Source organism: Falco biarmicus, chromosome 4 (genome assembly GCF_023638135.1).
Source record: "Falco biarmicus isolate bFalBia1 chromosome 4, bFalBia1.pri, whole genome shotgun sequence".
Lineage (NCBI taxonomy): Eukaryota > Metazoa > Chordata > Aves > Falconiformes > Falconidae > Falco > Falco biarmicus.
In genome coordinates, this window is record NC_079291.1 from 62,164,539 (window position 1) to 62,190,949 (window position 26,411).

General features: G+C 68.8%; 1 protein-coding gene across 1 annotated transcript; it reads right to left on the reverse strand.

Moving 5' to 3' along the window:
* Positions 1-31: 31 nt before the first annotated feature.
* Positions 32-25,942, reverse strand: KCNH2 (potassium voltage-gated channel subfamily H member 2). The gene is given in 16 exon segments (XM_056338423.1): positions 32-291; positions 293-352; positions 1,012-1,183; positions 1,328-1,514; positions 1,828-2,106; positions 2,193-2,292; positions 2,555-2,748; positions 2,835-3,087; positions 3,171-3,370; positions 4,393-4,780; positions 5,567-5,992; positions 16,199-16,413; positions 17,231-17,671; positions 17,924-18,088; positions 24,248-24,478; positions 25,242-25,942. Coding segments are annotated over 16 exon segments (3,522 nt in total). The 5' UTR covers positions 25,318-25,942; the 3' UTR covers positions 32-156.
* Between the last annotated feature and the right edge of the window lie 469 nt (positions 25,943-26,411).

A 26,411-nucleotide genomic window follows, 5' to 3' on the forward strand; every position in this document is an offset into this window, starting at 1 on the left:
GAGGGGCTCCCGCTGCCCCCCGCCCCGTGGGCTGCCAGCGGCGGGAGGGATTGTCCGTGGGGGACGGAGGCCTGGAGCCCACCGGCCTGGCCAGCGTCCTGGGACAGGGGTCCCGCATCCCGTCGCGCCGGGGGGTCCCGTCCCCGTCCCTGCCCATTAACTGCCAGGGTCGGAGCAGTGTCTGTGCAGGGGCTGTGCCCCGGGCGCGGGGGGCAGCTGTCCGGGCAGCGAGCGGCGACGGGGGGCGGCGGCTGCCGGCTCCACCAGCAGCACCACGTCCGGCGGCGGGGGGCGGCTCGTCGTGGGGGTCCGGGGTGCGCGGCAGCTCCAGCGGCACCGGGTAGCTGGGAACCTGCGGGAGCAAGGGCAGCCGGCATCAGCGCCATGCAGGGGCAGCTGGACATGGGAGAGGGGGCTCGGTGTGCCCCCCACCCAGCGCCAGGCTGTGCCGGTGGGCAGTGGGGCAGGGGCACAGGCGGGGGGCTTCCCCAAGCCTGGGGGCGCAGGGTCGACCCCAACCCACAGTGGAGCTGGAAGACAGGGTGATGGGGCACAGGAGAGGGGCTGCCCCGAGCCGGGGGGCTCGGGGTGACCCCAACCTGCAGTGGGGTGGAGGGACAGGGAGACGGGGCACAGGAGGGGGATGGCCCCAGGCCTGGGGGTGCAGGGTTGACCCCAACCCGCAGTGGAGCTGGAAGATGGGGTGATGGGGCACAGGAAGGGGGCTTCCCCAAGCTGGGGGGCATAGGGGTAACCCCAACCTGCAGTGGGGCTGGGAGACAGGGAGATGGGGCACAGGCTGGGGGCTGCCCCAAGCTTGGGGGACTCAGGGGTGACCCCAACCTACTGTGGGGCTGGAGGACAGGGAGATGGGGCACAGGCAGGGGGCTGCCCCAAGCCTGGGAAGTTCAGGCATGACCTCAACCTGCAGTAGAGCTGGAAGATGGGGTGATGGGGCACAGGAGAGGGACTGCCCCAAACTTGGGGGTCTGGGGAGCAGGCTGCACTCACCTGAGAAAGCGGCTGGATGGGGGTGATGGGGAGGACGGGCTGCAGTGGACACGGGGGGCCGGGGGGCTGGTGGGGGGATGAGACCGTGCTGTAGGCGGGCGGCACCAGTGCAGCCTGACGCTGCAGCAGCTGCACGATGGAGCTGATGTCTGTGGCCATGCGGGTCTCCAGCCTGCAGACAAACATGCATCGGGGTATATGGAGAGCACTGCATGCCGTGGGGCAGCACAACCTCATGGCAGCCCCCTAATCGCCCCGTTGGGAGCGACTGGGGGGCTCCCATGTGGTCGTGCTGCCGTTAAAGCCCCACAAGTACCTGTTGAGCTGCTTCTGGAGCAGGTCAAGGCGCATCTCCACCTCAGAACGCTGGCGGCGGTTCATGGATGGCAGCGGGATGCTGAGGGCGGCATGAGCTGGGATGGTGCAGCGTGGCAGCTCCTGGTACTGCCGCCCCCGGCTTTCCCCCCAGAAGCTGAAGATGTTGGAGACCCCCGAGAAAGCTCCTGTAAGGGCAGCAGCAGGGGGTGGGGGGAGAATCAGTGGCCTTAGGGTCTCTTGGCAGATGCATGGGAGCAGGGAGGGATGCATCCCAGCAGGCAGACGCTCCCCTAGGCATGCCATGGGGATGCAAAAGCAAAGGGGGTGCAGGGGGGTAGGGGCTGCATGGAATGGGGATCCAGAGGGTGGGTGCAACTGTGGGTATGGGGGTTCGGGAGCTGCCAGCGGGGGCTGGTAGAGCCCTAAGCAAGGAGGGGAAGAACAGCGGGGGGACCCCAGGGACCCCCCCACGCTGAGCCCCCTGGTCCCCATCCCCACCTGAGAGGGGATTGCACATATCGCTGCCCTTGCACTCTTCGGCCTCGGTGGGTGCAGGCGCCTCACTGCCTGGGCGGGCACTGCAGAAGGGCGAGAGTGCGGTGGCCCCCGGCCCGGGCCCGGGCAGCTCGTCCTCGTCACTGGAGGGGGAGCCGGAGGGCGAGCTGGAGTGGCAGGGCTCCCACTCGGCCGGTCCGTGTGGGGCACCAGGCGCCTGGCAGCTCCTGCCCAGCCGCAGTGTCTTCTGCCCACTGCGCAGCTCCCCGGTGCTGGCCGCGTCTGCGGGGGACAGATGTCGGGTCACCATGGCCCCCCGGGGCCCGGCCCCCCCCCGGCCCCCTGGGTGCACCACCCCCCGGCCTCACCTTTCTCTGTGCGCCGGCGGAAGGACAGCTTGCGCTTTCGCAGGCGGTTGAAGCCGCTGTCCAGTTCATCGCTGCCCGGGGAGCCAGGGATCATGTTGGTCTACGGGGAACAGGGGGTGAGACTGGGGGGAAAGCCAGGTGTAACACCCCCAGGCTGGCAGGGACTGGGGGCAGAAGGAAGCTGGTGGGGTGACGCTGGGGGGCTTTTGGTGCCGTGTCCCCCTATCAGCCAAGCACTGCCGGTGGGCATCCCAGTGTGAGTGTCCCCCATCCCTGAGCACGCCCCACACCACGAACCCCCAGTTTGCTCAGGACTCCCCCCCGGCCCAGCAGGATGGGTGCCCCACGCTGCAGCCTCTCACATCGCGCAGGTTGAAGGTGATCTCCAGACTGGACCAGAAGTGGTCGGAGAACTCGGGGTACATGTCCAGCACCTCCAGCAGGTCCTCGCGGTGGATCTTGTGCAAGTCACAGTAGGTCAGCGCCCGCACATCCGCATTGGACTTCCCTGGCCGTGCGTACAGGTTCAGCGGCTCCCCAAAAATGTCATTCTTCCCTGGGAGAGGAGGCACCGGTGAGGAGGGGCGGTCAGCCCATGGGGCACGGCTGTGCCCGGGGCTGGAGGGGACTCCCGGGGCTCACCCAGGATGGCCACCACCACGTCCCCACGCAGGATCTCGATGGAGCCGCGGGAGATGAAGTAGAGGGCAGTGAGGACGTCCCCGGCATGCACCAGCGTGTCCCCGGGGGGGGCGTGTGTGGTCTTGAACTTCATGGCCAGGGCGCGCAGGCAGCCCTTGGTGGCCCCCTTGAAGGGCTTGCAGTTCTGCAGCAGACTGCGGTTCAGGTGCAGGCAGATGTCTGCCTGCAGGCACTCAGGGAAGCCCTTCAGCACCTGTGAGACATGGTGGGGGTCACAGGGTGCCGGGATGGGGGCACACAGAAGGGCAGGGGGGAGCCGTGCTGCCAGGCACTCACCGCATTCATGTCGATGCCGTTGGTGTAGGACCAGGCGTGCTGGAAGTACTCCTCCAGGCGCTGGCGCAGCGGGTTGGGGATCTGGTGGAAGCGGATGAACTCGCGGACGCGCAGCATTTGTGTGTGGTAGCGCGCCGTGCCGGAGTACAACCGCTGGATGATGGCCGACACGTTCCCGAAGATGCTGGCGTACATCAGGGCTGCGGTGGGGTGAGCAGTGTGAGGGGCAGCCCCCAGCACCGCTCCCCCAGACCCCCCCCGCCAATGGGGGCTGAGGGTGCAGGGAACCCATCATCGTGGGGGCACCCATCATCATCGGGGCACCCACCATCATGGGGGGCACCCATCATTGTGGGGGCACACCTCTGCAGACATGCCCCCCCTGCCCTGGGCAGCCCTGCACACGCACGTGAGCACACCCCCCTGCCTAGCCCTGGCAGGCACGAGGGGTCCCACTGGGCTCCCCCTGGTGTTGTGACCCTTGCACCCACCCTCACTGCTGTGCTCACACCCACAGCGGTGCCCAGGCCTGCAGGCACCCCGTGAGCCCACTGAGCCGTGCACACACGCGCACGTGTATGCAGAGCTGTCTCATAGACGTGCTCTGGCCATCGCACACTCGCAGACACATGCTCGCGTGCAGAGGCACAGCAGTGTGTGCTCACACGTGCACATGCTCTATGACATGTACAGATGTTCACATGTGCACAGGCACACTCACACACATGCACACTCACACCCCCCCCCACACACACGCACACACCCACACCTATGCACCCTCACACATACACACACACACATGCATGCTCACATGCACATATGCATGCCCACACGTACACGTGCATGGTCCCACACGCACATGTATACACACACACATGGACTCACACATGGATGCATACTCACACACACATGCACGCCCCCCCACACACGTGCATGCATGCTCACATGTGCTTGCACACGCATGACCCCACTCACATGTACACCCACACATATGCACAGGCACATGTACACTCACACCCCCCCCAACACACACAGTCACATGATTGCACGCACACACACCCCCACGCTCACATGGATGCCCACGCACACGGACACCCACACACCCCCAGACTCACACACGTGCGCACATGTGTGCCTGCAGTTCCCCGCCCCCCCCCTCCAGGCATGTGCCCCCCACAGCCCCTGCAGCGAGCCCGCCAGGGTGCACGCCGGGGGCACTCACAGCCAATGAGCATGACACAGATGGAGAAGATCTTCTCGGAGTTGGTGTTGGGGGAGACGTTGCCAAAGCCGACGCTGGTCAGGCTGCTGAAGGTGAAGTAGAGCGCAGTGACGTACTTGTCCTTGATGGTGGGGCCATAGAGGGGGTTGCTGGCGTTGAGGGGCTTGCCGATCTGGTCACCCAGGGAGTGCAGCCAGCCGATGCGCTGCCCCTCCACGTTGCCGATGGCGTACCAGATGCAGGCCAGCCAGTGGGCGATGAGGGCGAAGGTGCACATCAGGAGGAAGAGCACGGCTGCCCCGTACTCTGAGTAGCGGTCCAGCTTGCGGGCCACCCGCACCAGGCGCAGCAGCCGTGCCGTCTTCAGCAGCCCAATCAGCGTGGTGGTCTGCAGGGGAGGGGGGCCACAGCAGGGGTCACCGAGGGCTACTGCCACAGAGACTCCCACCCAGCCCTCCAGAAGAGAGGGGGCGGCCTGCCCCAACCCGGGGACCCCCCAGCCTCTCTGCAGGCAAGGCAGCCCTGGCCCCTCTCCCCACTTCAGGCTCCGGTGACCCCAGTGCCCCACCCACACACACCCCTGGGGGAAAGACCCCCCGGTGCTAGGGGGCCCCACAGAGGTGCGTGGCAGGGTGGCAGTTAAGCCCACTCCCCCACTGCACGTGGCACTGCTCCATCAGTGCTGGGGGTGGGGGTCCCCCAGGGCCAGACCCAGATTCACTTGCACCTGCGCTCAGTGCCACATGCTGCCTGTGCCTTCCCTGGCACCTACTGCCCCAGCACCCCCCATGACACCGCAAGTGCCAGCCTTGGTCTGGGGGCATGTGCAGGTCCCCCAGGAACCACCCCATAGGAGGACCTGGCACCCAGGGAACAGCACCCACTGCCCTGGCTCCCACTGTGGCACCACAGGCACCTAGCCTTGGCCTCAGGGTGTGTGGAGGACCCCCAGGCATCACCCTATGGGAGGACTCGGCACCTGGGGAACAGCACCCACTGCCCTAATACCCACCATGGCACAGTGGGGCCCCAGCCCCAGCCTGGGGGCACACACGGGACCCCCCATGCATCACCCTAGGGGAGGACCCAGCACTGAAACAGCACCCAGCCCAGAAAGGGCATGGCGCAGCCAGTGCCATAATGGCACTGTGGCACTCCGTGGGGCAGCTGATACCTCCTCAGAGCCAGAGCCAAAGATGAGCAGGTCAAAGGGGATGGCAGCGACCATGTCAATGAGGAACCAGCCTTTGAAGTAGTGGATGGCGATCTTGGCAGGGTGGCTGACCACCTCCTCGTTGGAGTTGACGTAGGTGGTGCGGAAGTTAATGAGGATGTCGATGATGAACATGATGTCCACAATGAGATCGACGACGTTGAGGGGGCTGCAGGAGTAGCCGCAGTTGTGGCGCTGGACCTCCTCCTGGTCATTGAGCAGGAAGGCGGCGGAGTAGGGGGTGAAGATGGCCGTGTAGATGACCAACAGCAGGATGAGCCAGTCCCACACTGCCTTGAAGGGGCTGTAGTGCAGGATGGTCCATTTGTGGATGCGTGGTGCCTGCAGCTTGTACTCCGGGAGGACATCGGCACCCAGCGACAGCACCTGGGCAGGCAGGTGGGCAGGGGCTCAGCTCCTGCAGCTCCCCGCTGCCCCATGGGGCTGAGCCCCCCAGCCCCCCCGAGTTGCCTTTGCCAGCCACAGACAGAGTATCCCTGGGCCAGGGCTGCTCTGGTGGGTACCAGTGACCCAAGGGTGCTCTGGGGTGACAACATGGCTCTCTGCAACCGCCTGGAAGGAGGCTGTTGCGACATGGCGTCGGGCTCTTCTCCCAGGTTACAAGTGACAGGACAAGAGGAAATGGCCTCAAGTTGTGCCAGAGGAGGTTTAGATTGGATATGGGGAAAAATGTCTTGCCTGAAAGGCTGGTCAAGCGCTGGAACAGGCTGCCCAGGGAAGCGGTGGAGTCACCATCCCTGGAGGGATTTGACAAGTGTACATGTGGCACTTAGGGACATGGTTTAGCGGTGGGCTTGGCAGTGTTAATGGTTGGACTTGGTGATCTTAAAGCTCTTTTCCAACCTCAACGATTCTGTGATTCTATGGGGTGCAGCATGACCCCAGAGCTGGCGGTGAGGGATGCGGAGGAGACAGTTGGCAGGCACGGCTGGAAAAAAGCCACCCCACACCGCAGACCAACCCACGAGCCCCCCTGCCCCACCGGTGCTGCCCAGGTGCAGTTCCCCCTGTAAACACTCGCACCTCCCTGCACGGACACGATGCTACCCCTCGGCAAGGCACATCCCTGTGCCCCCCTGCCCATGCCACCTCCAAAGCGGCAGCAGCCGCCCCAGAGCTCTGCTCCAGCAGGACCCTGGCACAGCTGCTGCCAGACTGGGGCCGGCAGCCCCAGAGGCACACAGTGACGCAGCTGTGGGCTGCCACGGGTGCCCCAGCCTGTCCCTGTGCCAGGCCAGCTGGCAGAAGCATCACAGAGCCCCGGCCACGCCACAGGGCTGGGCTATAGGGCTGGGGCTGCTGCCAGCCAGGTCCCAGCTCAGGGAGTGGGACTCCAGCAGCTGGCACAGCGGATGCAGCGAGGTGCAGCAGGCACAGCGAGTGCAGAGGGCACAGTGGGGTGCAGCATGTACAGTGGTTGCAGCTGGCACAGTAGGGTGCAGCAGGTGCAGAGGGTGCAGCTGGTACAGTGGGGTGCAGCAGGCACAGCTGGGTGCAGCAGGCACAGTGGGCACAGTGGGTGCGGACAGTTCCCGCATCCTCAGCAGGACGCTGCCTGCTGAAAGCCATCCCCCACCCTGTCCTTCCCCAGGCAGGGATGGGCAGGCAGCACCCATAGAAATGAGGGCTGGCATGCAAAACACCCCAGCACGGTACTGACATATGGGGGGGCACACCCCCCCCAGGTGTTGCCTCGCCTGCCCCACGGCATCCCACTGCCCTCAGCACTGCACTCCATCCTCCTGGGTCCCACAGGGCCGCTGCCCACCCCATCCCTGCTGCACACACACGTGCATGCACAGGCAGAGCCCAAGTACAGGGGTCTGAGGGGCACCACTGTGCCCCGGCAGCTGTGCCCATCCGTCCCAGCCGCCTGGCATGGGGATTAGATGTACTGGCTGTGGGGCGAGGGGCACCAGCTATAAATAGGGACCGGGTGAGTGGGTGCCGGGGGGCAGAGGGGCCCTGCGGTGGGGAGAGGGTGCCGGGGCCCCACAAGGCAGAGCCAGGCTGGGCATGGTACCAGCCGCACGGGACCCGCTCAGAGCAGCTGCCAGGCTCAGGCAGCCGGGGTCTGGTGGCCACCGGCTGCATCCAGTGGCTCCACACGGAGCGCCGGGTACCCAAGGGCAGGGGTGGGAGCCGGGGTGATGCCAGATCACCAGGTGGCAGGACACCCGGCACAGCCCTGCCCGGCTGAGGGGGCACAGCCTGGGAGCATGATCCCGGGGGCCCCCTGGGAGTCCCTGAGGGGGTCGCTCCCTGTGCTGTCCCGCTCTCAGCCACCACGTGTCCCCGCACCGCCACCGAGGGAGCTGGCAGCAGGCACAGCCCCGAGGCGCAGGTGAGAAGCGACGGGGGCGACCCGCAGCCCTTGCCCACCACCCCACCACGGCCAAGGGCCACAGCCCCCGCCCCCCGTGCCGTGCCGTTCTGCCTGTGCCCGCAGCGGCCGGGCGCTTGCCCACCGGCCGCATCACAACAGCTGCGCCACGGCCGCACAAGCACGCGGCAGGGCCCCATCCAGCCCCCAGCCCGGGGGGTCCACCGTTCCGGGGGGGCTGGGGAGGGCTCCCCGTGCCGGGTCGCCCCGGGGGGCTGTGGTCCGAGCGGGGGTCAGAGCGAGAGGCAGCTTTACATAACCACCCCAAACCCAGAGCCGGTGGCAGTCACGGGGGGACAGAGCCCGAGCCCACCCGCGGCCACCACCAGGATGCAGGTCCCCCGGGGTAGGCACAGCACCCGGACCCTCCTGCCACCCGTGTGGCAGCACCCACCACCCCTCGCCGGGGCTGGGCGGCGGCGGTACTGGTACCTTCTCCTCCTGGCTCTGCCCCGCGGAGCGGGCCGTGTCGCTGTCAAGGCACAGGCAGGTGCCGCAGAGGGAGATGCCGGGCATGGGTCCTGCTCCGGCCCGGGGAGGGGCGGCGGGGGGGCCCGGCAACTCCTGGAGCAGCTGCAGGAGCGACGCCAGCATCCTCACGGCTGCCCGCGGCCCCGGCCCCGGCCCATGGCGCACCGGCGGCGCTCACTCCCTGCCGCCCGCCCGCCACCCGCGCCCCGGGCACCGGGCACTCGGCCCTCCGCCGGCGGCGCCCGTGCTCATCCCGCCGCCCCTCCGGCCCCCGGCACCGGGCGCGCCTCGCGGGTCGGCTCGGCGGGAGCGGCGGGAGGCGGCACGCGCCACCGGCAGACGAGAGGAAAATTATTGGGGCGGAAATTTTTCCCAGCCTGCTCCGCTCCCGCAGGACGGCGGTGCTGCCCCCAGCCCTTAACCCCCCGCACCCGGGCGCGGCGCGGCACGGCGCCGCACGGCGCAGCACGGCACGGCACGGAACCGCACGGCACGGAACCGCACGGCACGGCGCCGCACGGCGCGGCGCTTGGCCGGGCGCGGGGCCACGGGGCCGCCGTGGCGCAGACCCTGGTGCGGCCGCGGGTGGCCACAGGCAGCCAGCCCAGGCGGCAGTTGTCCTGTCACGGCACGGGGTGGGACGCATCTTGACCCCATCAGCATCTTTCGGCCAACCGGGCACCGCACTAGTGCCAGCACCCGCGCCTGGCACGGGGGGACGCAGCCTGGCCCTGCAGCGGTGAACAGGGCATCACGGCGTGCAAGCACACCGCGGACACAACGCGGGCACCTGCGCGGTGCTCACGGGCTGGGGAACACGGCTCCCACCCCGCCGGTTCAGCCAAAACATCCCCTCCTACCACCACCGCCACCCCCTCGGGCCACGGGGCAGCAAGCGATGTCGCCGGAGGGTACACGTGCAGCCAGTGTCACCCCCCGTCCCCAGGTGCCACAGTGGCCTCACGGGGTGCGTGGTGCCCGGGGCTGAGCTCGGGGAAGTGGCACGGCGCCGCAGGAGCTGCCGTACTGATGCGGCAGCAGCGCCGGGGATGCGCCGCAGTTCCCGTCGGCCCTGGCTCACCCGCCGCCACCCACGCGCAGGGGTTTCCCGCTGGCACCCGTGTCCCCACGCACCGCGTGATGGTGACGGACGAGGCCACACGTGCGGCGCGCGCGGTGGGTGGTCCCGGCGGCGCTGCTGGGGGGGGGCTGCGTGCTGAAACTGCACAGGGGCCATTCACATGCCCCTTCCCACATGGGATCACGCTGATGTGGGGCCATATGGGGTCATGCTCCCACGGGGGCACATGAGGTCATGGGTACGGTGAGGGGGGACAGGGGGTGAGGATGCTGTGAGACACATGGGGCTGGGGTCCCACGGGGACACATAGGGTCAAGGACACCACAGGAGCGCAGGTACCGCGGGGCACAGCCCCCCCCGCCCCAGGCTCCAGCACAACCAATGGCGGGTGGGGGCCCTGGGGGTCTCCTAGCCGTGGCCCCCAGCCCCAGGAGCCGCCTGTGGCCCGGTCCCGGCTGCCCCTTTAAGCTGCGGCTCTGCCAGCCCGGCTCCATTTTTAGCCAGGGCAGGGGGGCCGGGGGGGGGCAGCTCCAACAGCCAGCCGGCTCCTGCCTCTAAAATTAACGCAGCTGCCACGCCAAATTGGGACAAATCCCTGCCTGCAGCAGGCAGGACGGGCAGTGCGGGCAGCTGCCCACGGCCCCAGCAGTGCCACACTCTGCCTCCTCCAGCCCCACCAGCCCCACCAGCACCGTGTCCCCACTCAGCCTGGTGTGACCCCTCTGCCCAAGACTCCCCCATGCTGCTCCCCTCTGCCCAGCACAGGGGCCGTTCGCATGCCCCTTCCCACACGGGATCACGCTGTGTGGGGCAGGGTGGACCTCCCGGGGGCTGGATGGCGGTAGAGGGCCCCAAAGCCTGCACAAGCCCCAGACCCCCAGGGACGTGGCAGGTACCATGGTACCACAGACCCCTGCCCAAACCCCAGCACACATTGATCATCCGGACCCCATGGGCATGGAGTGGGGGCAGTCCAGATCCCCAGGGGTGGCACAGACCCTGCACCCCTCTCCCACCTGGACACCTCCCCCCCCAAAAAAATCCCATTTGAGGAAACCCCTGGCTGTGCTGGCAGCTGAGAACGGATGGCTGAAGGACACAAGGGAACAGGCACTGTCAGCCCCACGGATACACCCCCCACCCCACCCCACTCCACTCCCCCAAACACACCATCAACCCCCAGCATCTGGCCACCTCCCTGCCGTGGCCCCAGCCCCAAGGCTGCACTGCTAGTGGGAAGCAGCCCTGGCTCCCCCACCTCCTGGTGCTAGCCCATGCCTCAGCCCCAGGCAGAGCTGGGGACTCCCAGCATGGCAGGGGCACAGCCACCAGCCCCCCCAGCCATGGGGACAGCACATCCCCATGGCTGGCACCGTCACAGACCCGCACCCACAACAAGAGCACCTGACCCACCCCATGGGCACAGACCCTCAGCCCAGACCCCACACTGGGGCTGGCACATGGCGACCTCGTGGCCCCTCAACCCACACCAGCCCAGCAGGTCACGATACCACACCAATGATGCCGACAGGCAGTGGGACCACTGGCGGTGACACAACACCTATCAGTCACCGTGACACAGATACTGGTGGTGCCGACACTCGGTGACACATACACCGCCCCAGCACAGGCACGCAGCACCTCACACTCACGGTGACACGTACACCGACACCTGCTGTGACACTGGCACACAACACCCAGCCCGCACACCCGGAGACACCCAGCACGGCACCTGCTGCGACCCAGACACCCGCGCCCACGGGGCACAGCCCCCTTGCTGCCACAAATACCCCAACCCGTGGCCGGGGGCCACCCCCAGGCACCCCCAGCCACTGCCACCTGGCACACTGGTGCACCTGCACCCTGCCATGACCCAGCACCCTGATAACCCCCACCCCAGCAGACACTGTGCACCATGGCAAAACTGCCCGGCACCAAGACCAGGCAGGTGTCAACGTGCTGGTACCCCCCCCCGGACCCCAAGACCCACACTGACAGACACCCCCAACCAGACACCCAGCATCCACGCGCTGATACCGACATCCAGCACCCGCAGGTACCCAAGACCCACATCGGCAGCCAACAACTGCACCTGCAGGTACCCAACAGCCACAGGCACCCAACACTGGCACCGGCACTCAGCCGACACCTGCACAGCGACCCCCCACCAGCACCAACACAGGCACCCAACACTAGTACCAGCACCCACCTGACACCTGCCCAGGGACCCCCCACCAGCAGGTTTCCAGCACTGTCCAGAACACCCAACACCAGAACACCGGCACCCAACACGCACTGACCGCAGCATCCGTGGTACCAAACAATGCCGTGCTGCCCAGCATTGACAGCTCCCACACCAGCGCTTATGGGGGACTCAGCACCCTTGGGGACACCCAAAGCAGGACAGGCACTGACACCCAGGGCCCACATTGCCCCACAGCTGCAGTGGCCACCACAAGTGCAGGTGCCTGACACCAGCTGTGACACCCCTGCCACCCTCACAGGTGCCAGTGCCCGCATCACCTAACTCGCTCTCCACGGCAGTGGGCACCGGCCATTGGCAAGGCACCAGCACAGCCCTGGCAGTGCGGACGGCAGGTGCTGCAGCAGTGGGGACACCCCAACACCCGACTGTCCCCACCTCGGCAGCAGTGGCCGGTACTCACAGCGTTGAGCTGCGGCAGCGGTGCGGTTCCCTTGGCACCCCCCGACATGGGCGCCAGGGATGGGTGGCCACCCTAGGCCAGGAGGCAATGCAGGCACCCTGCTACGGACAGCACAGCAGCAGCACCGACACCCTGCGGTACCGGTGGCACAGCGGGGTGACGAGCCCTGTGACGGGGTGACGTCCCCACGGGGCGGTGCGTCCGCCCCAACACCCGAGCCCCACCTGCTGACGCAGACACCCAGGGTCCCCGGGGCTGACCCACACAGCCCACAGCCACCGTGCCACAAACCACCATCGATGGGACAGCCATGGGGACCACCTGGGGACATGGTAGCCACTGCAAACTCCCGATGCTGCCCCAGCTGGCAACACCCCTTGCCACTGCCACGGCCACGCTAGAGCCGCCGTGGCAGAGCCGGTCGCAGCACCGAGCCCGGCAGCGTGCCCGTGGGTGGGCAGTGCCCCTGCCACCCTGGCTTACGGAACCCACAGCAGTTGGCGGGAGCCCGGCTGTCACGACAGTTCTCGCGGCTCCCCGGCCCCCCAGGATGCTCAGCCCCTCACTGCCCCCCAGCCCCCCGGAGCGCGGCCGCCGCCTGCTCCGACGCCTGGTGCCCCCTCCCATCCCGGTTGCGCCCCAACCCAGCGTGGGAACGGCCCCGGGACACCCACACCTACTCGCGACGGGACAAGCCCCGGGAGCCCGGGACAACCCCCCGTACCCCCCCCCGTACCTCCTGGGCCACCAGGCTGGAGATGCGGACGGCGCGGCGGACGCGGTCGCTCCTCCGTTCCCCGTCGGGGCGGTCGCCGCTGTCGCGCCGCGCCGGGGCCATGGTCGCGATCAGCGGAGAGAGCCCTGCGGTCCCCCCCGCCGCCCCCCGGCCCGGCCGAGCCCAGCCCGGCCCGGCCCGGCGCTGCCCGAGCTAGCGGCAGATGGAGCGGGCGGGCGCCCCCCCGAGCCCCCCCGCCGCCGCCCGCCTCCGCCGGTCCCGCTCCCCGCCCGGCAGCCGCCGCCCCCCCCGGCTCCAGCTTCCGCCACTCCCCGTGGGCCCGTCACGCCGCGGGGAGGGACTGAAAACACCCCCCGCGGGGAAACTGAGGCACGGGGGGCAGGGGGGGGCACTCCCTGGGGTGCCCCTGCCTGCTGCTGCCCGCAGAGCCTGGACCCCCAGGGACCCCCCAGCCCCATCTGCTGCGGGGTGGGGATGGGGAGGCGCTGGCAGCCCCCCCCGGCTGGTTCCCGGCACTGCCAGTGCCCGGTGTCCCTGGCTGCTGCCCAGCCCTGGCAGCGAGACACTGCTGCGCCTGCCCACCGCCTCTGCCCGCTCCCCTCGCCGAGGGGCAGCCCTGGGGGGCAGCATCTTCACCTAGCGGGTCCGGGGGAGCACCCGCCCCATCACCTGGGGTCTTCCCTGCGCCCCCCACCCTTACTCCCGCCCACCACCACCAGCCAGCGAGCCCCGGGCCTGTGGCAACTCCCGATGACACTCCTCCCAGCCGGTGTCCCGGCAGGGGCACCCACTAGCCCTGAGCAGGGCTGGGGGTCCCCCCAGATGTGCCGCCCCAGCCTCCACGACAGTCACAGCAGGCAGTGGCACATGCTCCATTGCCCTGCGACACCGGAGACCCGCTCTGTCCAGGCCGGTCAGTCAGCATGGTGCCGGCAGCACCCAGCACCAGCACTGTCCCACCACACTGTGGGCAGGGGTTCCTGCCAGAGCAGGCTGGGGGTCCCCAGGGCTGCCGCAAGCTGCCGAGATGCCACAGAGCCCGTCCCAGCGTGGCAGTGGGGCCTCCTGCCTCCCCATCCGCACCACCCAGCGCCAGCCACGCAGCCACGCAGCCACGCCAGGCCCCGTCCGTGTCCCTGTCCCCACCAGGCTGGCACAGCACGCTGGCCGCGGCGAGCTGGCAGGCCCAGCAGTGTGGTGACCTTCATGGGCTTCGGGAGCAGGCGGTGTGGGAGCGGGCAGTGCGTGGGCTCCTTCACCTGCCGTTACTGTGGGTGATTCATGGTGCCGCTGCCCGGGAGCCCTGGCCCCTCCAGTGCTGCCAGCCCGGTGGCTCACTGCGCCTGAGCCGGGGCTGCCCCACAACCCACTGGCAAGGTCCTGAGCACGGTGGCCACCCCTACGTGGCCCACCCACTCCCCATGCCACGCCAGCATGTGGTGTCCCCCAGGCCACAGCAGGCACACACTGGACAGCAAGGACCTCCACCCCACCCCGGGGAGGCGGTGGGTGCTCCCGCCCAAGGGAGCCCAGCGCAGCCGAGGCGCAGCCAAGACCCCTGGCCTGGCACCATGGGCCAGGGCTGCTGTGCCCCCCCACCCGCTGGGCACTGCGTGGCAATGCCGGTCACGGGCAGGAGGGAACGACCGAGGTTTGGTGCAGGCTGCTGCCTGCCCACACAGCAGCAGCCACCACAGCATCAGAATTAATTACACAGCAATCAGGATGCTTTGCTTGTTAGCGCACTGGAGAGGAACAGGGCAGGCCAGCCAGAACATCACAAGGAGTGGGGAGGGGGTTTGGGGGGCTTTGAGGGAGTTTGGGGAGGCCCCACCCCTGTGTCTGTGGGGCTGGGGTCCCCAGCCCCGCAGAGGGGTCCTGCAGCTGCCCCAGCACCCCGCGAGGGGGGAGGGGCTGGGTGCCCACCCCAGCACTGCCTGGAGAGGAGCCCCAGCAGCAGGGCTGGGAGTTCCCCATGGGATCACGGGGGTCCTGCATGGGGCCCCCCTCACCTGTGCGAGCAGACGCAGGGCAGGGGGCGGGGCTGTTCGGGGACCAGCAGCGTGGGCAGACGTACCCAAGCAGCTCCATCCCCTGCCAGCTGCTGGGGCCCCTGGGGAGAGGGGATGTCAAGGGGCTGCCTGGGTGGCTTGGGGATGAGGCAGAAGGGACAGGGAGAGCTCCCCGTCCCTGCAACCTCACCCCCAACCCCCCCGGGCAGCCCTCCCTGTGAGGGTAGACAGAGGTCCCGGGAGCCCAGCAGCCCCCAGCAGCTTTCAGTTCATTAGCTGGAGCCAGAATCAGGGTGTAATTAAGCATCCACCGCCGCCTGCTCCCCACAGCCAGATGGCAGTTACACAACGTGCCAAGGATTAGCCACCACTGCCAGCCCCCTGGGCACCCCCAGCACGAGCTGTGGCAAGCTGGAGGCATGGAACAGCCTGCCATGATGCTGGGGCTTGTGTCCTCACCAGGACAGAGCCGGGGCCGAGGGATGCTCCAGTCCCAGGGGGCGCCTGCCCCATTCCTCCCCACTAGGAGCCCCCTGGGGATCCCATGTGCCATGTGGAGTCTGTCCCAGCCACATGCCACCCAGCCATGGCATCCATCCCACCCATCCTCACGCCCTGACACAAGGGGCAAGGACCACCCCAGCCAATTGCCCCGGGGGCGAGGAGCAATGGGGACCCTCTGGACCTCAGAGGGGGAATGACAAAGGCCATGTGGCACAACCAGCACCAGCCTGCACCTCCAACCTGCCCCAGCATGCCCTGCTCAAGCCAGCCCCCCCAGCACGCCACTGGGCCAGGGTACCGTGGGGACCCGGCCCTGCCCTCGGCTCCCTCCTGCAGCGCCCAGCCCCATCCTGCAGCCCCCTGCACCTCCCAGTGAGCTCTAGCACCATCTGGCACACTCCAGCACCTCCCTGCACACTCCAGCATCATGCTGCATGCTCCAGCGTCATCCCACAAGCTCCATTATTGCCCTGTGTGTTCCAGCATCGGCCTGCACATTCCAGCATCACCCTGAGAGCTCCAGCATTATCCCACAAGCTCCAGCTCCTCCCTGCATGCTCCAGCATCATCCTGCACACTCCAACACATCCCTGCGAGCTCCGGCAGCCAGCTGCCGTGCAGAGCATCCTCTGGGCTCTGGCCATACCCCGAGCCCCACCCAACCGCCTCTGGCGCTGCCCAGCCACCTCCGTTGGCGTGGCAGGTGCCGGTGGGCTCACCTGGGTGACCTTCTCGGTGACATTGTGGGTGCGGTCCTTCAGCTTGGTGGGGGCGATGATCTCCTTCTCGCCGGGTGGTGCAGCCAGGAAGGCATCCGCTTTGAAGTCCACGAAGTTGAGGGTGATCTGGGGGATCTTGCTTATGGCCCGGTAGCGCATCAGGTCCGAGTCGGAGGTGGAGTTCAGCAGGGCACTCCGGACGTTGTTCATGGCCCCTGGGCACGGGGACTGTCACCATAGGGGACCATAGCCCCGCTGTTCCCCAGGGCTGGGGTCCCACAGCAGGGCGAGGGGAGCAGGGAACCCCAGGGCTCAGGGGGTCATGATGGCAGATGAAGGGAGCGAGAAGCCCCGGCACAGGGGAGCACCCCCAGCCAGGCGCTGCAGGGCTGTGACCCAACAGCTTGCTATCATTTACCATTAATATAATTATTTTTCCCTTCCTAATGCACTTAGCAGGATTGGGGGTTAACGAGGCAATTGCTGGTGGCTCTGTGCGGCCAAGGGGATCATGGGCTGCAGCAGGTGGGGCCGGGCACCGCGGGGGGGGGCAGGGGGCTGCGCGATGAGGGGAGCCAGGGAGCCCCTCACCCCATGCGCTGCAGCCAGGCAGGGGGTGTGCACTGGGCAGCCACACCAGGGTGGCGCCGGGGTCCCTGCCACGCAAGGGCGGGGCTTGGTGCCGGGGCGGGGGGCGGGGCTCAAGGCTGCCCCAGCCCACCCCATGCCAGGTGCCGGGCCCCACCAGGCGCCGGAGCTGCCGGCAGCGCAGAGCATCACAGCAATGAGGAGCCTGACAGTGACAAGTGCCGCGGCAACCCCGTGCTGGCACTGCTGCCAAGCTGCCGGCAGCTCCCTCCGGCTGCGCTTGAAAGCTGCCCCGGCACCCTGCGTGCCAGGAGATGGCCCTGGCCCTAATGAGCTGCCAGCCATAATGACTTCACCCCATGGCCACACGCTGCGCCGGGGCAAGAAGCTGCAGGTGCTGGCACTGGTGTGTGCAACACCCGCGGTGTGCCAGCAGTGCCGTACCAGTGCTGGAGCCACGATGCATGCTGGTGCCAGTGCTGGCGTGGCGGTTGTGGCAGCGCTTGTCACCCTCGCCCTTCATGGTCTCGATGTCGTCAACGGAGGAAGCACGGCGCACGCTGTGGATGCTCTCGTGGGAGCGGCTCCGTGCCAGGCTGCAGTTGGAGAAGGCGGCGTGCAGGGCCAGGCGGTCGGCGCATGGCGAGGAGTGGGTGACGGGTGGCTCAGGGGGTCTGTCCCCCATCAGTGCTGCCTGGTCCTCAGGCTGGGCCCCCCCCAGGCAGCTGGGCTCCAGTGAGGAGGTGGCCTCCTCAGCACCAGACTCGCTGCTCTGCTTGGAGAAGTCCACGACAACGGCGTCAGGTGGCTCCTGCGGCAGTGACTGCTTGCTGCCCGCCAGTGCCAGCAGCGCCGGCAGCTTCAGCCTGAAGGACTTGCTGCGCCCTGGAGGGAGGAAGGGGCACGGTCAGGGTTGGGGTCCACCCACCAAACCCACTCCATGGGTGCTTGGCGACCTGGGCACCCACTGCCCTCGCCACGTGCTGTGTGGCACAGCGCTTTTGGCACAGCACCCGGGATGTGGGGTCAGTGGTAGCAGTATCAGCACCACCTTGGTAGGACTCGGTGCTGCAACTGGCACGGCAGTGCCAGCACAGGTCCCCCCAGTCATGCCACATGCACTGGCACCAGCCCTACCTGCAGGGAACCAGTTGGCGGGGGTGACCCAATGGTTGGCATCCTTGTCGGGCGAGCCTGGGTGCTCCTTCTCCATCACCACCTCAAAGTTCAGGATGAACATGATGACGGCCCCATCCTCGTTCTTCACCGGCACCACGTCCACCAGGCACAGGAAGCAGCTGCCTATGGTGCAGGGGGTGCTCAGCACCGTGGCAGCATTGCCCCCCATCCCTGCTGGGCACCCCCTGCTGCCATCTGCCCTGGTGGGGGGTGGGGGGCAAGAACTTGCTGACTCAGCAGGATGCCAGCCCCACTGCAGCCACATCACAGGGAGATGCTGAGGCACGAGAGGGTGGAAGGGGCCCTCAATTCCCCAGAGCCCCCCAAAAACATTCCAGAGAGCATGTGGGGTGAGCGTGGGGCCTGCAGGAGGTGGGGGCTGTGGTGGAAGCAGCGCTGGGGGCAGCCAGGGTGCCAGGCCAGGCTTAAGCTGCTCAGGACTTGTTAACAGCTGCAGCGTTAATCCTGCTGCCACAGCTGCAAACTCAGCTGGGGGGGGGGGGGGGGCGGGGGCAGGCGGGGCAGAGGCAGCCCAGGGTAACGGCTCCAGCATCCCGCATCCCCACCATTTCCCCACGGAGCCACTGCCCTTCCCTCTGCAGGAGTCCTTGTCCACCCTGGGGATGCATGGGGTGGCCTCTGCAGCTCCCCCCCGCCTCCCCCCCCCCAGCATCCCAGTGACGCCCCAGCACCTACAATGGCTGCAGTAGGACACGGGATGGGGTGACAAGCACATAATGCCAGAGCGCTGCATCATCACCACGCGGCTCCTCTGAGCCGCAGCCCCCACTGCACCCCCACGCGGCATCCCCCCAGCTGGCAGCGGGCCCGGTAGCCTGCGCCGTGGAGCCCAGTACGGCAGGCGCCAGCTGGCGCCGGCACCATCCCCAGCCCCGCATGGGGAATCCCTGCCCGCACGTGGGGCTGTGGGCAGGGGGCCAGTACCACAGGAGGCATGTGGCATGCCATGGGCATGGCACACCAGGGCACAGAATGGCACGCCATGGGCCACAGCAGGGTCCCCAGCTGGGCCACCCGCTGCAGGGGGATTAGCGGCACCGACACATGGCCACCCTGCGCCGCCAGCAGCTTTATTTCATCCTCGCCCACCCAGTACCCAGCTCCTGCGGGAAATCCTAATACCCCTGATCCCCCACACTGGGATGCATGCCAGCACCGGCCACGGGCACCTCCGGCCCTCCCACCCGTGGCAGCCCCATCCCACTCCCTGCAGGCGGCCGGCCCCGGGGCAGGGGCAACGGCAGTACCCCCGCGCCGGGTGCATGCACCTCACCTTGCTGCCGGCAGGGCCTCCGGGGGGAGTCAGGGTCCCCCAGCACCTGCCCCATGCACCCCTGGGGCTGCAGGCATGCGGACCCATACCCACGTGGGCTGGAGAGGTGCAGGGGGTCCTGAGTCTGGCCGTGGCCTTGGCCAGCCCAGGTCACACACCCCCCCCACGGTGTGCAGCACCCCCGTCGGCTGCCCCCCCAGCCCAGCTGCTGAGCTCAGGGGCTGCGGCCCTTGGCACCGCCGCTGTGCCGGCTTTATGCCTAAATATGGCTGCGGGCAGCAGCTGCCGGCGCCACGGGACGGCCACGCCATGCCATGCCATGCGCCCTGGTCCAGCTGCCAGCTGCCTCCAGCCCTCCCGGCACCAGCTGCCCGTGGGGAAATGGGGTGCAGGGCTTTGGGGCACAGGGATGCCCAGGGCGAAGGTTGAGGGCTCAGGGCACCAAAACACCAGACCTACACATGCCTGTACTGCGGTACTGGCTGGGGGGAGAGGTGGGGGCTGTGCTGAGACCCCTGCCCCTCCAGTGTCCCCCTGTATCCCCCCCCACCATTCCACTGCCTCCCGCAGCATCCCTGTCCTGCCCCAGCATCCTACTGCCCCCCCAGCATCCCCCTGTCCTGTCCCAGCATCCCACTCCCCCCCCCAGCATCCCCCTGTCCTGCCCCAGCATCCCACTTCCCCCCCCAAGCATCCCCCAGCCCCCCTCCCAGCATCCCCCCCAAGCCAGACCCCAGCAACCTCCAGCCCTGCAACACGTCCCCCTCCCCTGGCCACACACCCCCAGTACCCTGCCCAGCCCGGCACAGGCCCTGCGCCAGGAGTTGCACAAAGTGGCTGCCGTCCCTGCCCTAGTAGGTCTGGGGGCTCTTGCACCCCCGGGCCCTCCCGGCCTCTGGGACTGCAGTCACGAGTGGCAGGGACGGAATGTACCCCGCGGGGGGGAGGCTGCTCCCGCCCCCCAAATGCACCCACACACCTCCAGACCAACGCCTCAAATCCATGCACCCCCCTACGCTGCAGCCCCCGCCCCCGCCAAGCTGAGGCTGAGCTGCTCCCCACGACCGCCAGGGGGCAGCACCGGGAGCACTGAGCACCCTGCCGCCGACCCGGTACCCCTACCGTGCACCCCCAAATGCACCAAGCACTCCGCATCCCTCCCTGCACTGAGCACCCTGTGCCCCCACCCTGCACCACACTGAGCACCCAGCACCCTGACACCCCTGCGCCCTGCAGTGCACTGTGCACCCCCACATCACGCACCACGCACTGTGCCATGTTGTGCGCCCTGCACCCCACATTGCATCATACACCCCCACACCCTGCCCAGCACCGCGCAACCCTACACCACCCACCCCACCCTGCATCCACACCACACCAGGCACCCCATGGCACAGCTCAGCCCGCACCACGCACCCCTCCCTGCTGCACAGCCCCCACCATGCCGTGGGACCCACACCCTGCACCACGGTGCTGTGACCCAAAGGCCAGGCAGGGGCACCCAGACACATGCACCTCCATGCTCCCCCATGCAAACCCCGCTGGCATCCCCATCCCCACAGCACCCACCGTGCCGGCACTGGCATGCTGCCTGCCACCACCCCCCGGGGCTGAGGCTGCTGGCGCCTGGCCTGGCTCCCACCGCGGTGAGGACATGACCTTGCCCAGGCAGCGCTGGCAACACCAGCGGGAGCCACCGTGTACTGATGCTCCTCACCAGCACTACTGGCCCATGGCCACCCAGCTGCAAGTGCGGTGCCAGCGCGGTGCCTGGCTGGGCCAGGGCAGCCCCACCGGCGCAGGGCAAGCACCTGCACCCGGCTGCGCCAGCTCTTGCCAGGCTGGTGGGGACTGGGGGCCTGATCCGGCTCCTTCACGCTCCCAGGCCAGCACCCAGCCTGTGCCAGCAGACAGGGACAGGCGCTGCTGCAGCTGGCCCTGGCTCCAGGCCATCAGCCTCCCCAGCCATGGGTGTCAGGGGTCTCTGCCCACTCCCTGCCCCAGATGTGGTGTGGCACCACAGCAGCTGCCCCTGTGCCCAAGGCTGTCCCCGCAGGGCCCTGGCTCCTCTGTGGCTGCCACGACCTTCCGGCGTCCCTGGCAGCACCAGGGCTGTATAAACAACGTCGCTCAAAACTAATGGCTGCAGCAGCGGCTGGCGACACGGCAGGGCCCAGCCACCTGCCTGCAGCACAGCACGGCACTTCCGTGTGCCACACCATGGCGGTCCAGGGCCGTGCCAGGACAGGCTGGCCGGGCACTGTGGCAGGGCTTGGTGCCAGGGGGATGCCAGGGCAGCGGAGCGGGGTTCAGCACAACCACAAAGGCACGGATGGGATGAGCAATGGCAGCCATGCCAGGGAGATGCCGGGGCTGCCAGGGCCAGCAGCAAGGCCACAGCCAGTGGCAGCAGGGTCCCTGCTCGGGGTTCAGGTGCCCCAGTGCAGCAAGAGGCAGCAGGTGGGACCCCACCTCCCAAGCACCCGGTGCCTGCTCTCGCAGTGCGGTGGGCAGCCTCCCCACCCCAGTGCTAGCCCCACCGTGGCAGGCGGCACCAGCACTGCAGCACACTGCAAAGGGGATGCCCATGAGTGGTGCCACTGCAGCCAGGACCCACCACACCAGCCCCCTGGACACAGGGCCAATCTGTGGGTACAGGAAAACCCCATACCCCAAGGGCAGTGGGACTCTGCCACCAACGCTGCTCCTGCCCACTCCCCTGCCCCACGCAGCTCTGCCCCGTGGGCCAGGGCAGCCAGGTCCCCACAGATCCCCCATCCTGGCCCCCTGCCCCAGGGAGGTCCCGGCCATGACAGAGAGAGTTAAGCAGCAGCTCCCCAGCCACTGCACACACCCGCCACTGCTGCTGCCTATAAATATCCCATCGGAAACACCACGCTCCCCAGGGACATGGCACGGGCAGCGCTGCTGCAGCACCAGCCACTGCCAGCACCTGCTGCCACATGCCCTGGGTGCCCCCGCTGGCCTGTGGGCAGGGGAAGCCCCATCCCCACCCAGGGTCTGGGGCTGCAGGACAGAGCTGCCCCCTCGGGGTCAGCCCTGCCATCCAGGGCAAAGTCAGGCCCTGGGCTAGGGGACCCCACTGACATCACCCCCAGGACCCTACATCCCGCCTGCTTACAGGTTTCACAGCAGCACCCAAGAGCCCAGGCTGGGGAGGGGGCTGGCAGAGGACTGACAGCTGTCCTGCTGCAGCACTGCCCTGGCAGCCTTAGTGCTGGGGGGGCACAAGCCCAGATCAGATCCCCCAACTGGTGCCAGGGCCGCAGCCCCCGGCCCGGGGACACAGATCTCATCCCCTGCTCTCTGGAGATGGGGCACCTCGTCCCATCCTGGCTGGCAGCTGAGGGGCACAGGCACCCCTGGGCTGCTGGCTCAGCCTGCCCACCACTGCCCAGAGCCAGGGCTGGAGGCACCAAGTGCAGGCAGGCAGCAGGTGGGCACGGGTGCTGCTTGCAAGCACAGCAGCTGGGGGGTCCTAGCAAGGGCCCCAGCAGGAGCCTGAGCCCCGTGCCAGTCTGCTGGCACACACCAGCCAGCAAGCAATGGGCAGGGTAATTAGCACAGCCCTAATGAGAACTAACAAAGCATTGCCCACACTGCTGGCAGGGAACAGCCATGTGCTGCCTGTGCCCTGCCAGAACCCAGCACCATGCACAGGTCCAAAGGGCACTGGCACCAGGTACGCCCGCCTTGGCGCCACTGCCCCAGCTGCCAGCCCTGGCTGTGCCAGGCACCACAGTGCCCAGCTGCCTGGCCAGCACCGCAGAGCCGCAGCCAGCTGCGGCAGGACAGGGGCACGGCAGGGACTGGGGTGTCCTCCCACCCCAGCTCAGTCCTCAGAGCCTCTGGCAGCCACCCCAGCCGGGACCCCTGGCACCCCGCACCCCAGAGGCCAGGTGGCACCAGGAAGCCAAAGCCATCGTTGCAGCACGTGGTGGCTGCCGGCAAAGCCGACATGGGGCCAGCAGCTGGGAACCAGCTTTGTTTACTCTGCCGCCGGAACCAGGGCCGGGTGCCGAGAGCCGGGACAGCTGCCATGAGAGCCGGGACACCTGGTGGAGGCACAAATGGGGCTGCGGTGCGGGGCAGCCCCAGCACCGCCAACGTGGAGCTGCACCCACCTGCTGTCACCGTCCACTGGCACAGGGACCCCCAGGACTGGCAGCGCTGGGGCAAGGCAGGGGGTGCAGCACGGCCCTTGTGCCCAGCCTGGCCAGTGACCCCCCCCATGCACCACATTCTCCGGTGTGGCAGCACTGCGATGTCCACTGCAGGCTTAAGCCCCACAGCCTCAGTGGTTTGCTCCAGGGCTGGGTGCAGCGCAGCACCCACATCCCACCCAGCCATGGGGCAGCCAGACCCCCAGGACAAGGCAGGCTGAGTGGCTGCTGGTGGGGCAGGAGCTGGCCCAGGCCAGCAAAGCCATGCAGCACAGCAGCACAGAGGCTGCCACCCTGCTACCCCCCTCCGCTTCCCCAGCACTCAGACCACGCTGCTCCAAATCATGTCCCCCCACTGCTCCCCATGTCCTTGCTGGCAGGCAGCGCAGTGCCCCCAAACCCCACGTCATCCCCCACTGGGTCGCAGCACGCTGCTCCCACCCCACAGCTGCAGCCCCATGGCACATGGATTCCTGGCACCCCACTGGTGCCCCCAGCACCATCGCTCTGCTGCGAGTCAGGGCAGCAGCCAGGGCAGCCGGCAGAGCTCCAGTAGTGCCAGTGAGGCAGGACAAATCCCCACCTGCGAGGCCAGAGGTGCTGCCCTTCAGCACACAGGCACCAGCTGCTGGTGCCAGGCTCCCACCCACGCTGATGCCACCCACAATGCAGCAGGGCCCGGCACAGCTGATGGATGGCCACAACTCGAGGGTCTATCTGCCCATGACACAACGAACAGCCACCTTCACCCCCACGCAAATAACCATCAATTTCCGCCGGCGGCCACATGGCGCAGGTCCCTACCATCCTTGCGGTAGAAGCAGATCTCCACCTTGCGCTCCTCAGCACCCAGCAGCGCCTGGGCGATCTGGGCAGCGGCACCGCGCTGGGTGCGGGGCCCATGGAGGAAGTCACAGGTGCTGGGCTTCTGCATCACCTCCGCCCGTGAGTACCCGCACAGCTGGCAGAAGCCGTCGTTGCAGTAGATCACCGCGCAGTTCTCCACCCGGGCATTGGCAATGATGAACTTGCGGCCTGGGGGAGAGGGAAGGGTCACTCCCTCACGCCCCTCCCAGACCAGCACCCCACCGGGATGCTTCGCTCCATCCATCCTTCCATCCACCCACGGCTCTGGGCTCCCAGTGACTGAACACCTGCAAGCTGCCCCACTCACTCCCTGGAGGGCCCCCCCAAGGCTGCCAGCACTGCCACCATCACCGAGGGGACCCCCCGCCATGGGGACTCCCCCGCCATGGGGACCCCCCCGCCACCGCGGCCTGAGGACAGAGGCTCAGCTGGGCCAGCCCAGCCCTCCCCAGGACACCATGCTGCCACCAGCCCCTGGCTCATGGCCTGTCCCCCAGCACGGTGACACCCCACAGCTCAGCCCCACGGGGTGGTATCGCCCCCGGGCCACCGCCCAGCCCTGCCAGGATGCCGTGCCCGATCCTCCCCAGCACTGGGGCCCCCCGCAGGCCCCGCTGCCGGCACAACGGCACGGCTCGGGGGGGGCCGCGGACAGCCGGGGTGCCCTGGCCGGGCGGCAGCCGCGGCGGACGAGCCGCCGCCGGCGTCTCCATCACCGCTGGCGCTGGGCCCCCCCGAGGGGCAGGGGGACCCCGGCACGGCCGCCCTGGGGCCGGCGGGGGCCAGGAGCCGGGGCGCTGCCTCATCACCCGCACCCCAAACCCTGCGCGGAGCCATGCGCGCGCGCGCCCGCCCCCCCGGCTCCCGGCGCCCCCCCGGCTCCCGGCGCCCCCCCGGCTCCCGGCGCCCCCCCACCCCCGGCCCCACTCACTCTGCCCCTCGAACTTGCGGATGATGGTGTCCAGGAAGGTGTTCTGGGGGGCGACGTGCCCCCGCCGCACCGGCATGCTGCCCGTCCCATGGGCAGCGCAGCCGCCCGCGCCGCACCGCCGGGCCCCGGGCACGGGGGGGGCCGGGGGGGAGGCGGCCCCGCGCCGCGGGGGGTCCCGCTGCCCTTGAGCCAAGGACGGCGCCGGCGGGGCGGCTACGGCGGGGCTGGGGGGCCCCGGCCCGGCCCCGGGGAAGGCGGGATGCGGGGGGGGAGCACGCAAGGGGTTAAGACGGGGCCCTCCCCCGCCGGGGCCGGACCCTGCCCGGCCGGGGCCGGGGCCGGGGCCGGGCCCCCCCGCACTACCCGCTGGGTGCGCGCCGCGGCGGTCGCAGCATCGGCCTTATTTAGTCAAGGAGAGGCCGGGGGGGATGGAACCCCCGCCCCGCCCCGCCCCGGCTCGGCCCGGCTCCGTTCGGCCCGGCCCGGCTCCTTTCGGTTCGGCTCAGCCCGGCTCGGTTCGGCTCGGCTCGGCCCGGCCCGCAAGGGGTTCGGCCCGGATCCGTTCGGCTCGGCTCGGCCCGGCCCGGCCCAGCTGGGTTCGGTTCCGCCCGGCAGGGGCTAGGCTTAGCAGGGCTGGGCTGGGTTGGGCTCGGCGGGGCGGGGCTCGGCTCGGCTCGGCCCGACCCGGCCCGGCTCGGCTCGGCTCGGCGGGCGGCGGCAGGCGCTGCGTGTTGACAGCCGGGCCCGCGGGGCGGGGCGAGCGCGGCCGCAGCCAATGGCCGGGGGGGGAGCCCGAGGGGGCCCCCCGCCACGCCCGGCCCGGGGGCGCCCATAGGCCCCGTCCCCCGGCGCGCCCCGCAAGCACGGACCCTCCGGACCCCCCCCGCGCCCCAGGGCCGGGCACACCGGCACCCCCAGCAGCCCCACCCACCTGCGACCCCAGCGCTCACCGGCCCACCTACCTGCCCTGCCCTGCCCTCCTTGCCTTGTCTGCCCTGACTGCCTGCCCTGCCCCCGTCTGCCCTGCCCTGCCTGCCCTGCCCCCCCACCTGCCCTGCCCTGCCCTCTCTGCCTGCCCTGCCTGCACCCCTTACCACACCCCTGCCTGCACCCTCAGGGCCGCAGACCAGAAGCCCCTGCCCACATCCCCCTGCCTGCTGCTGCCTGCCC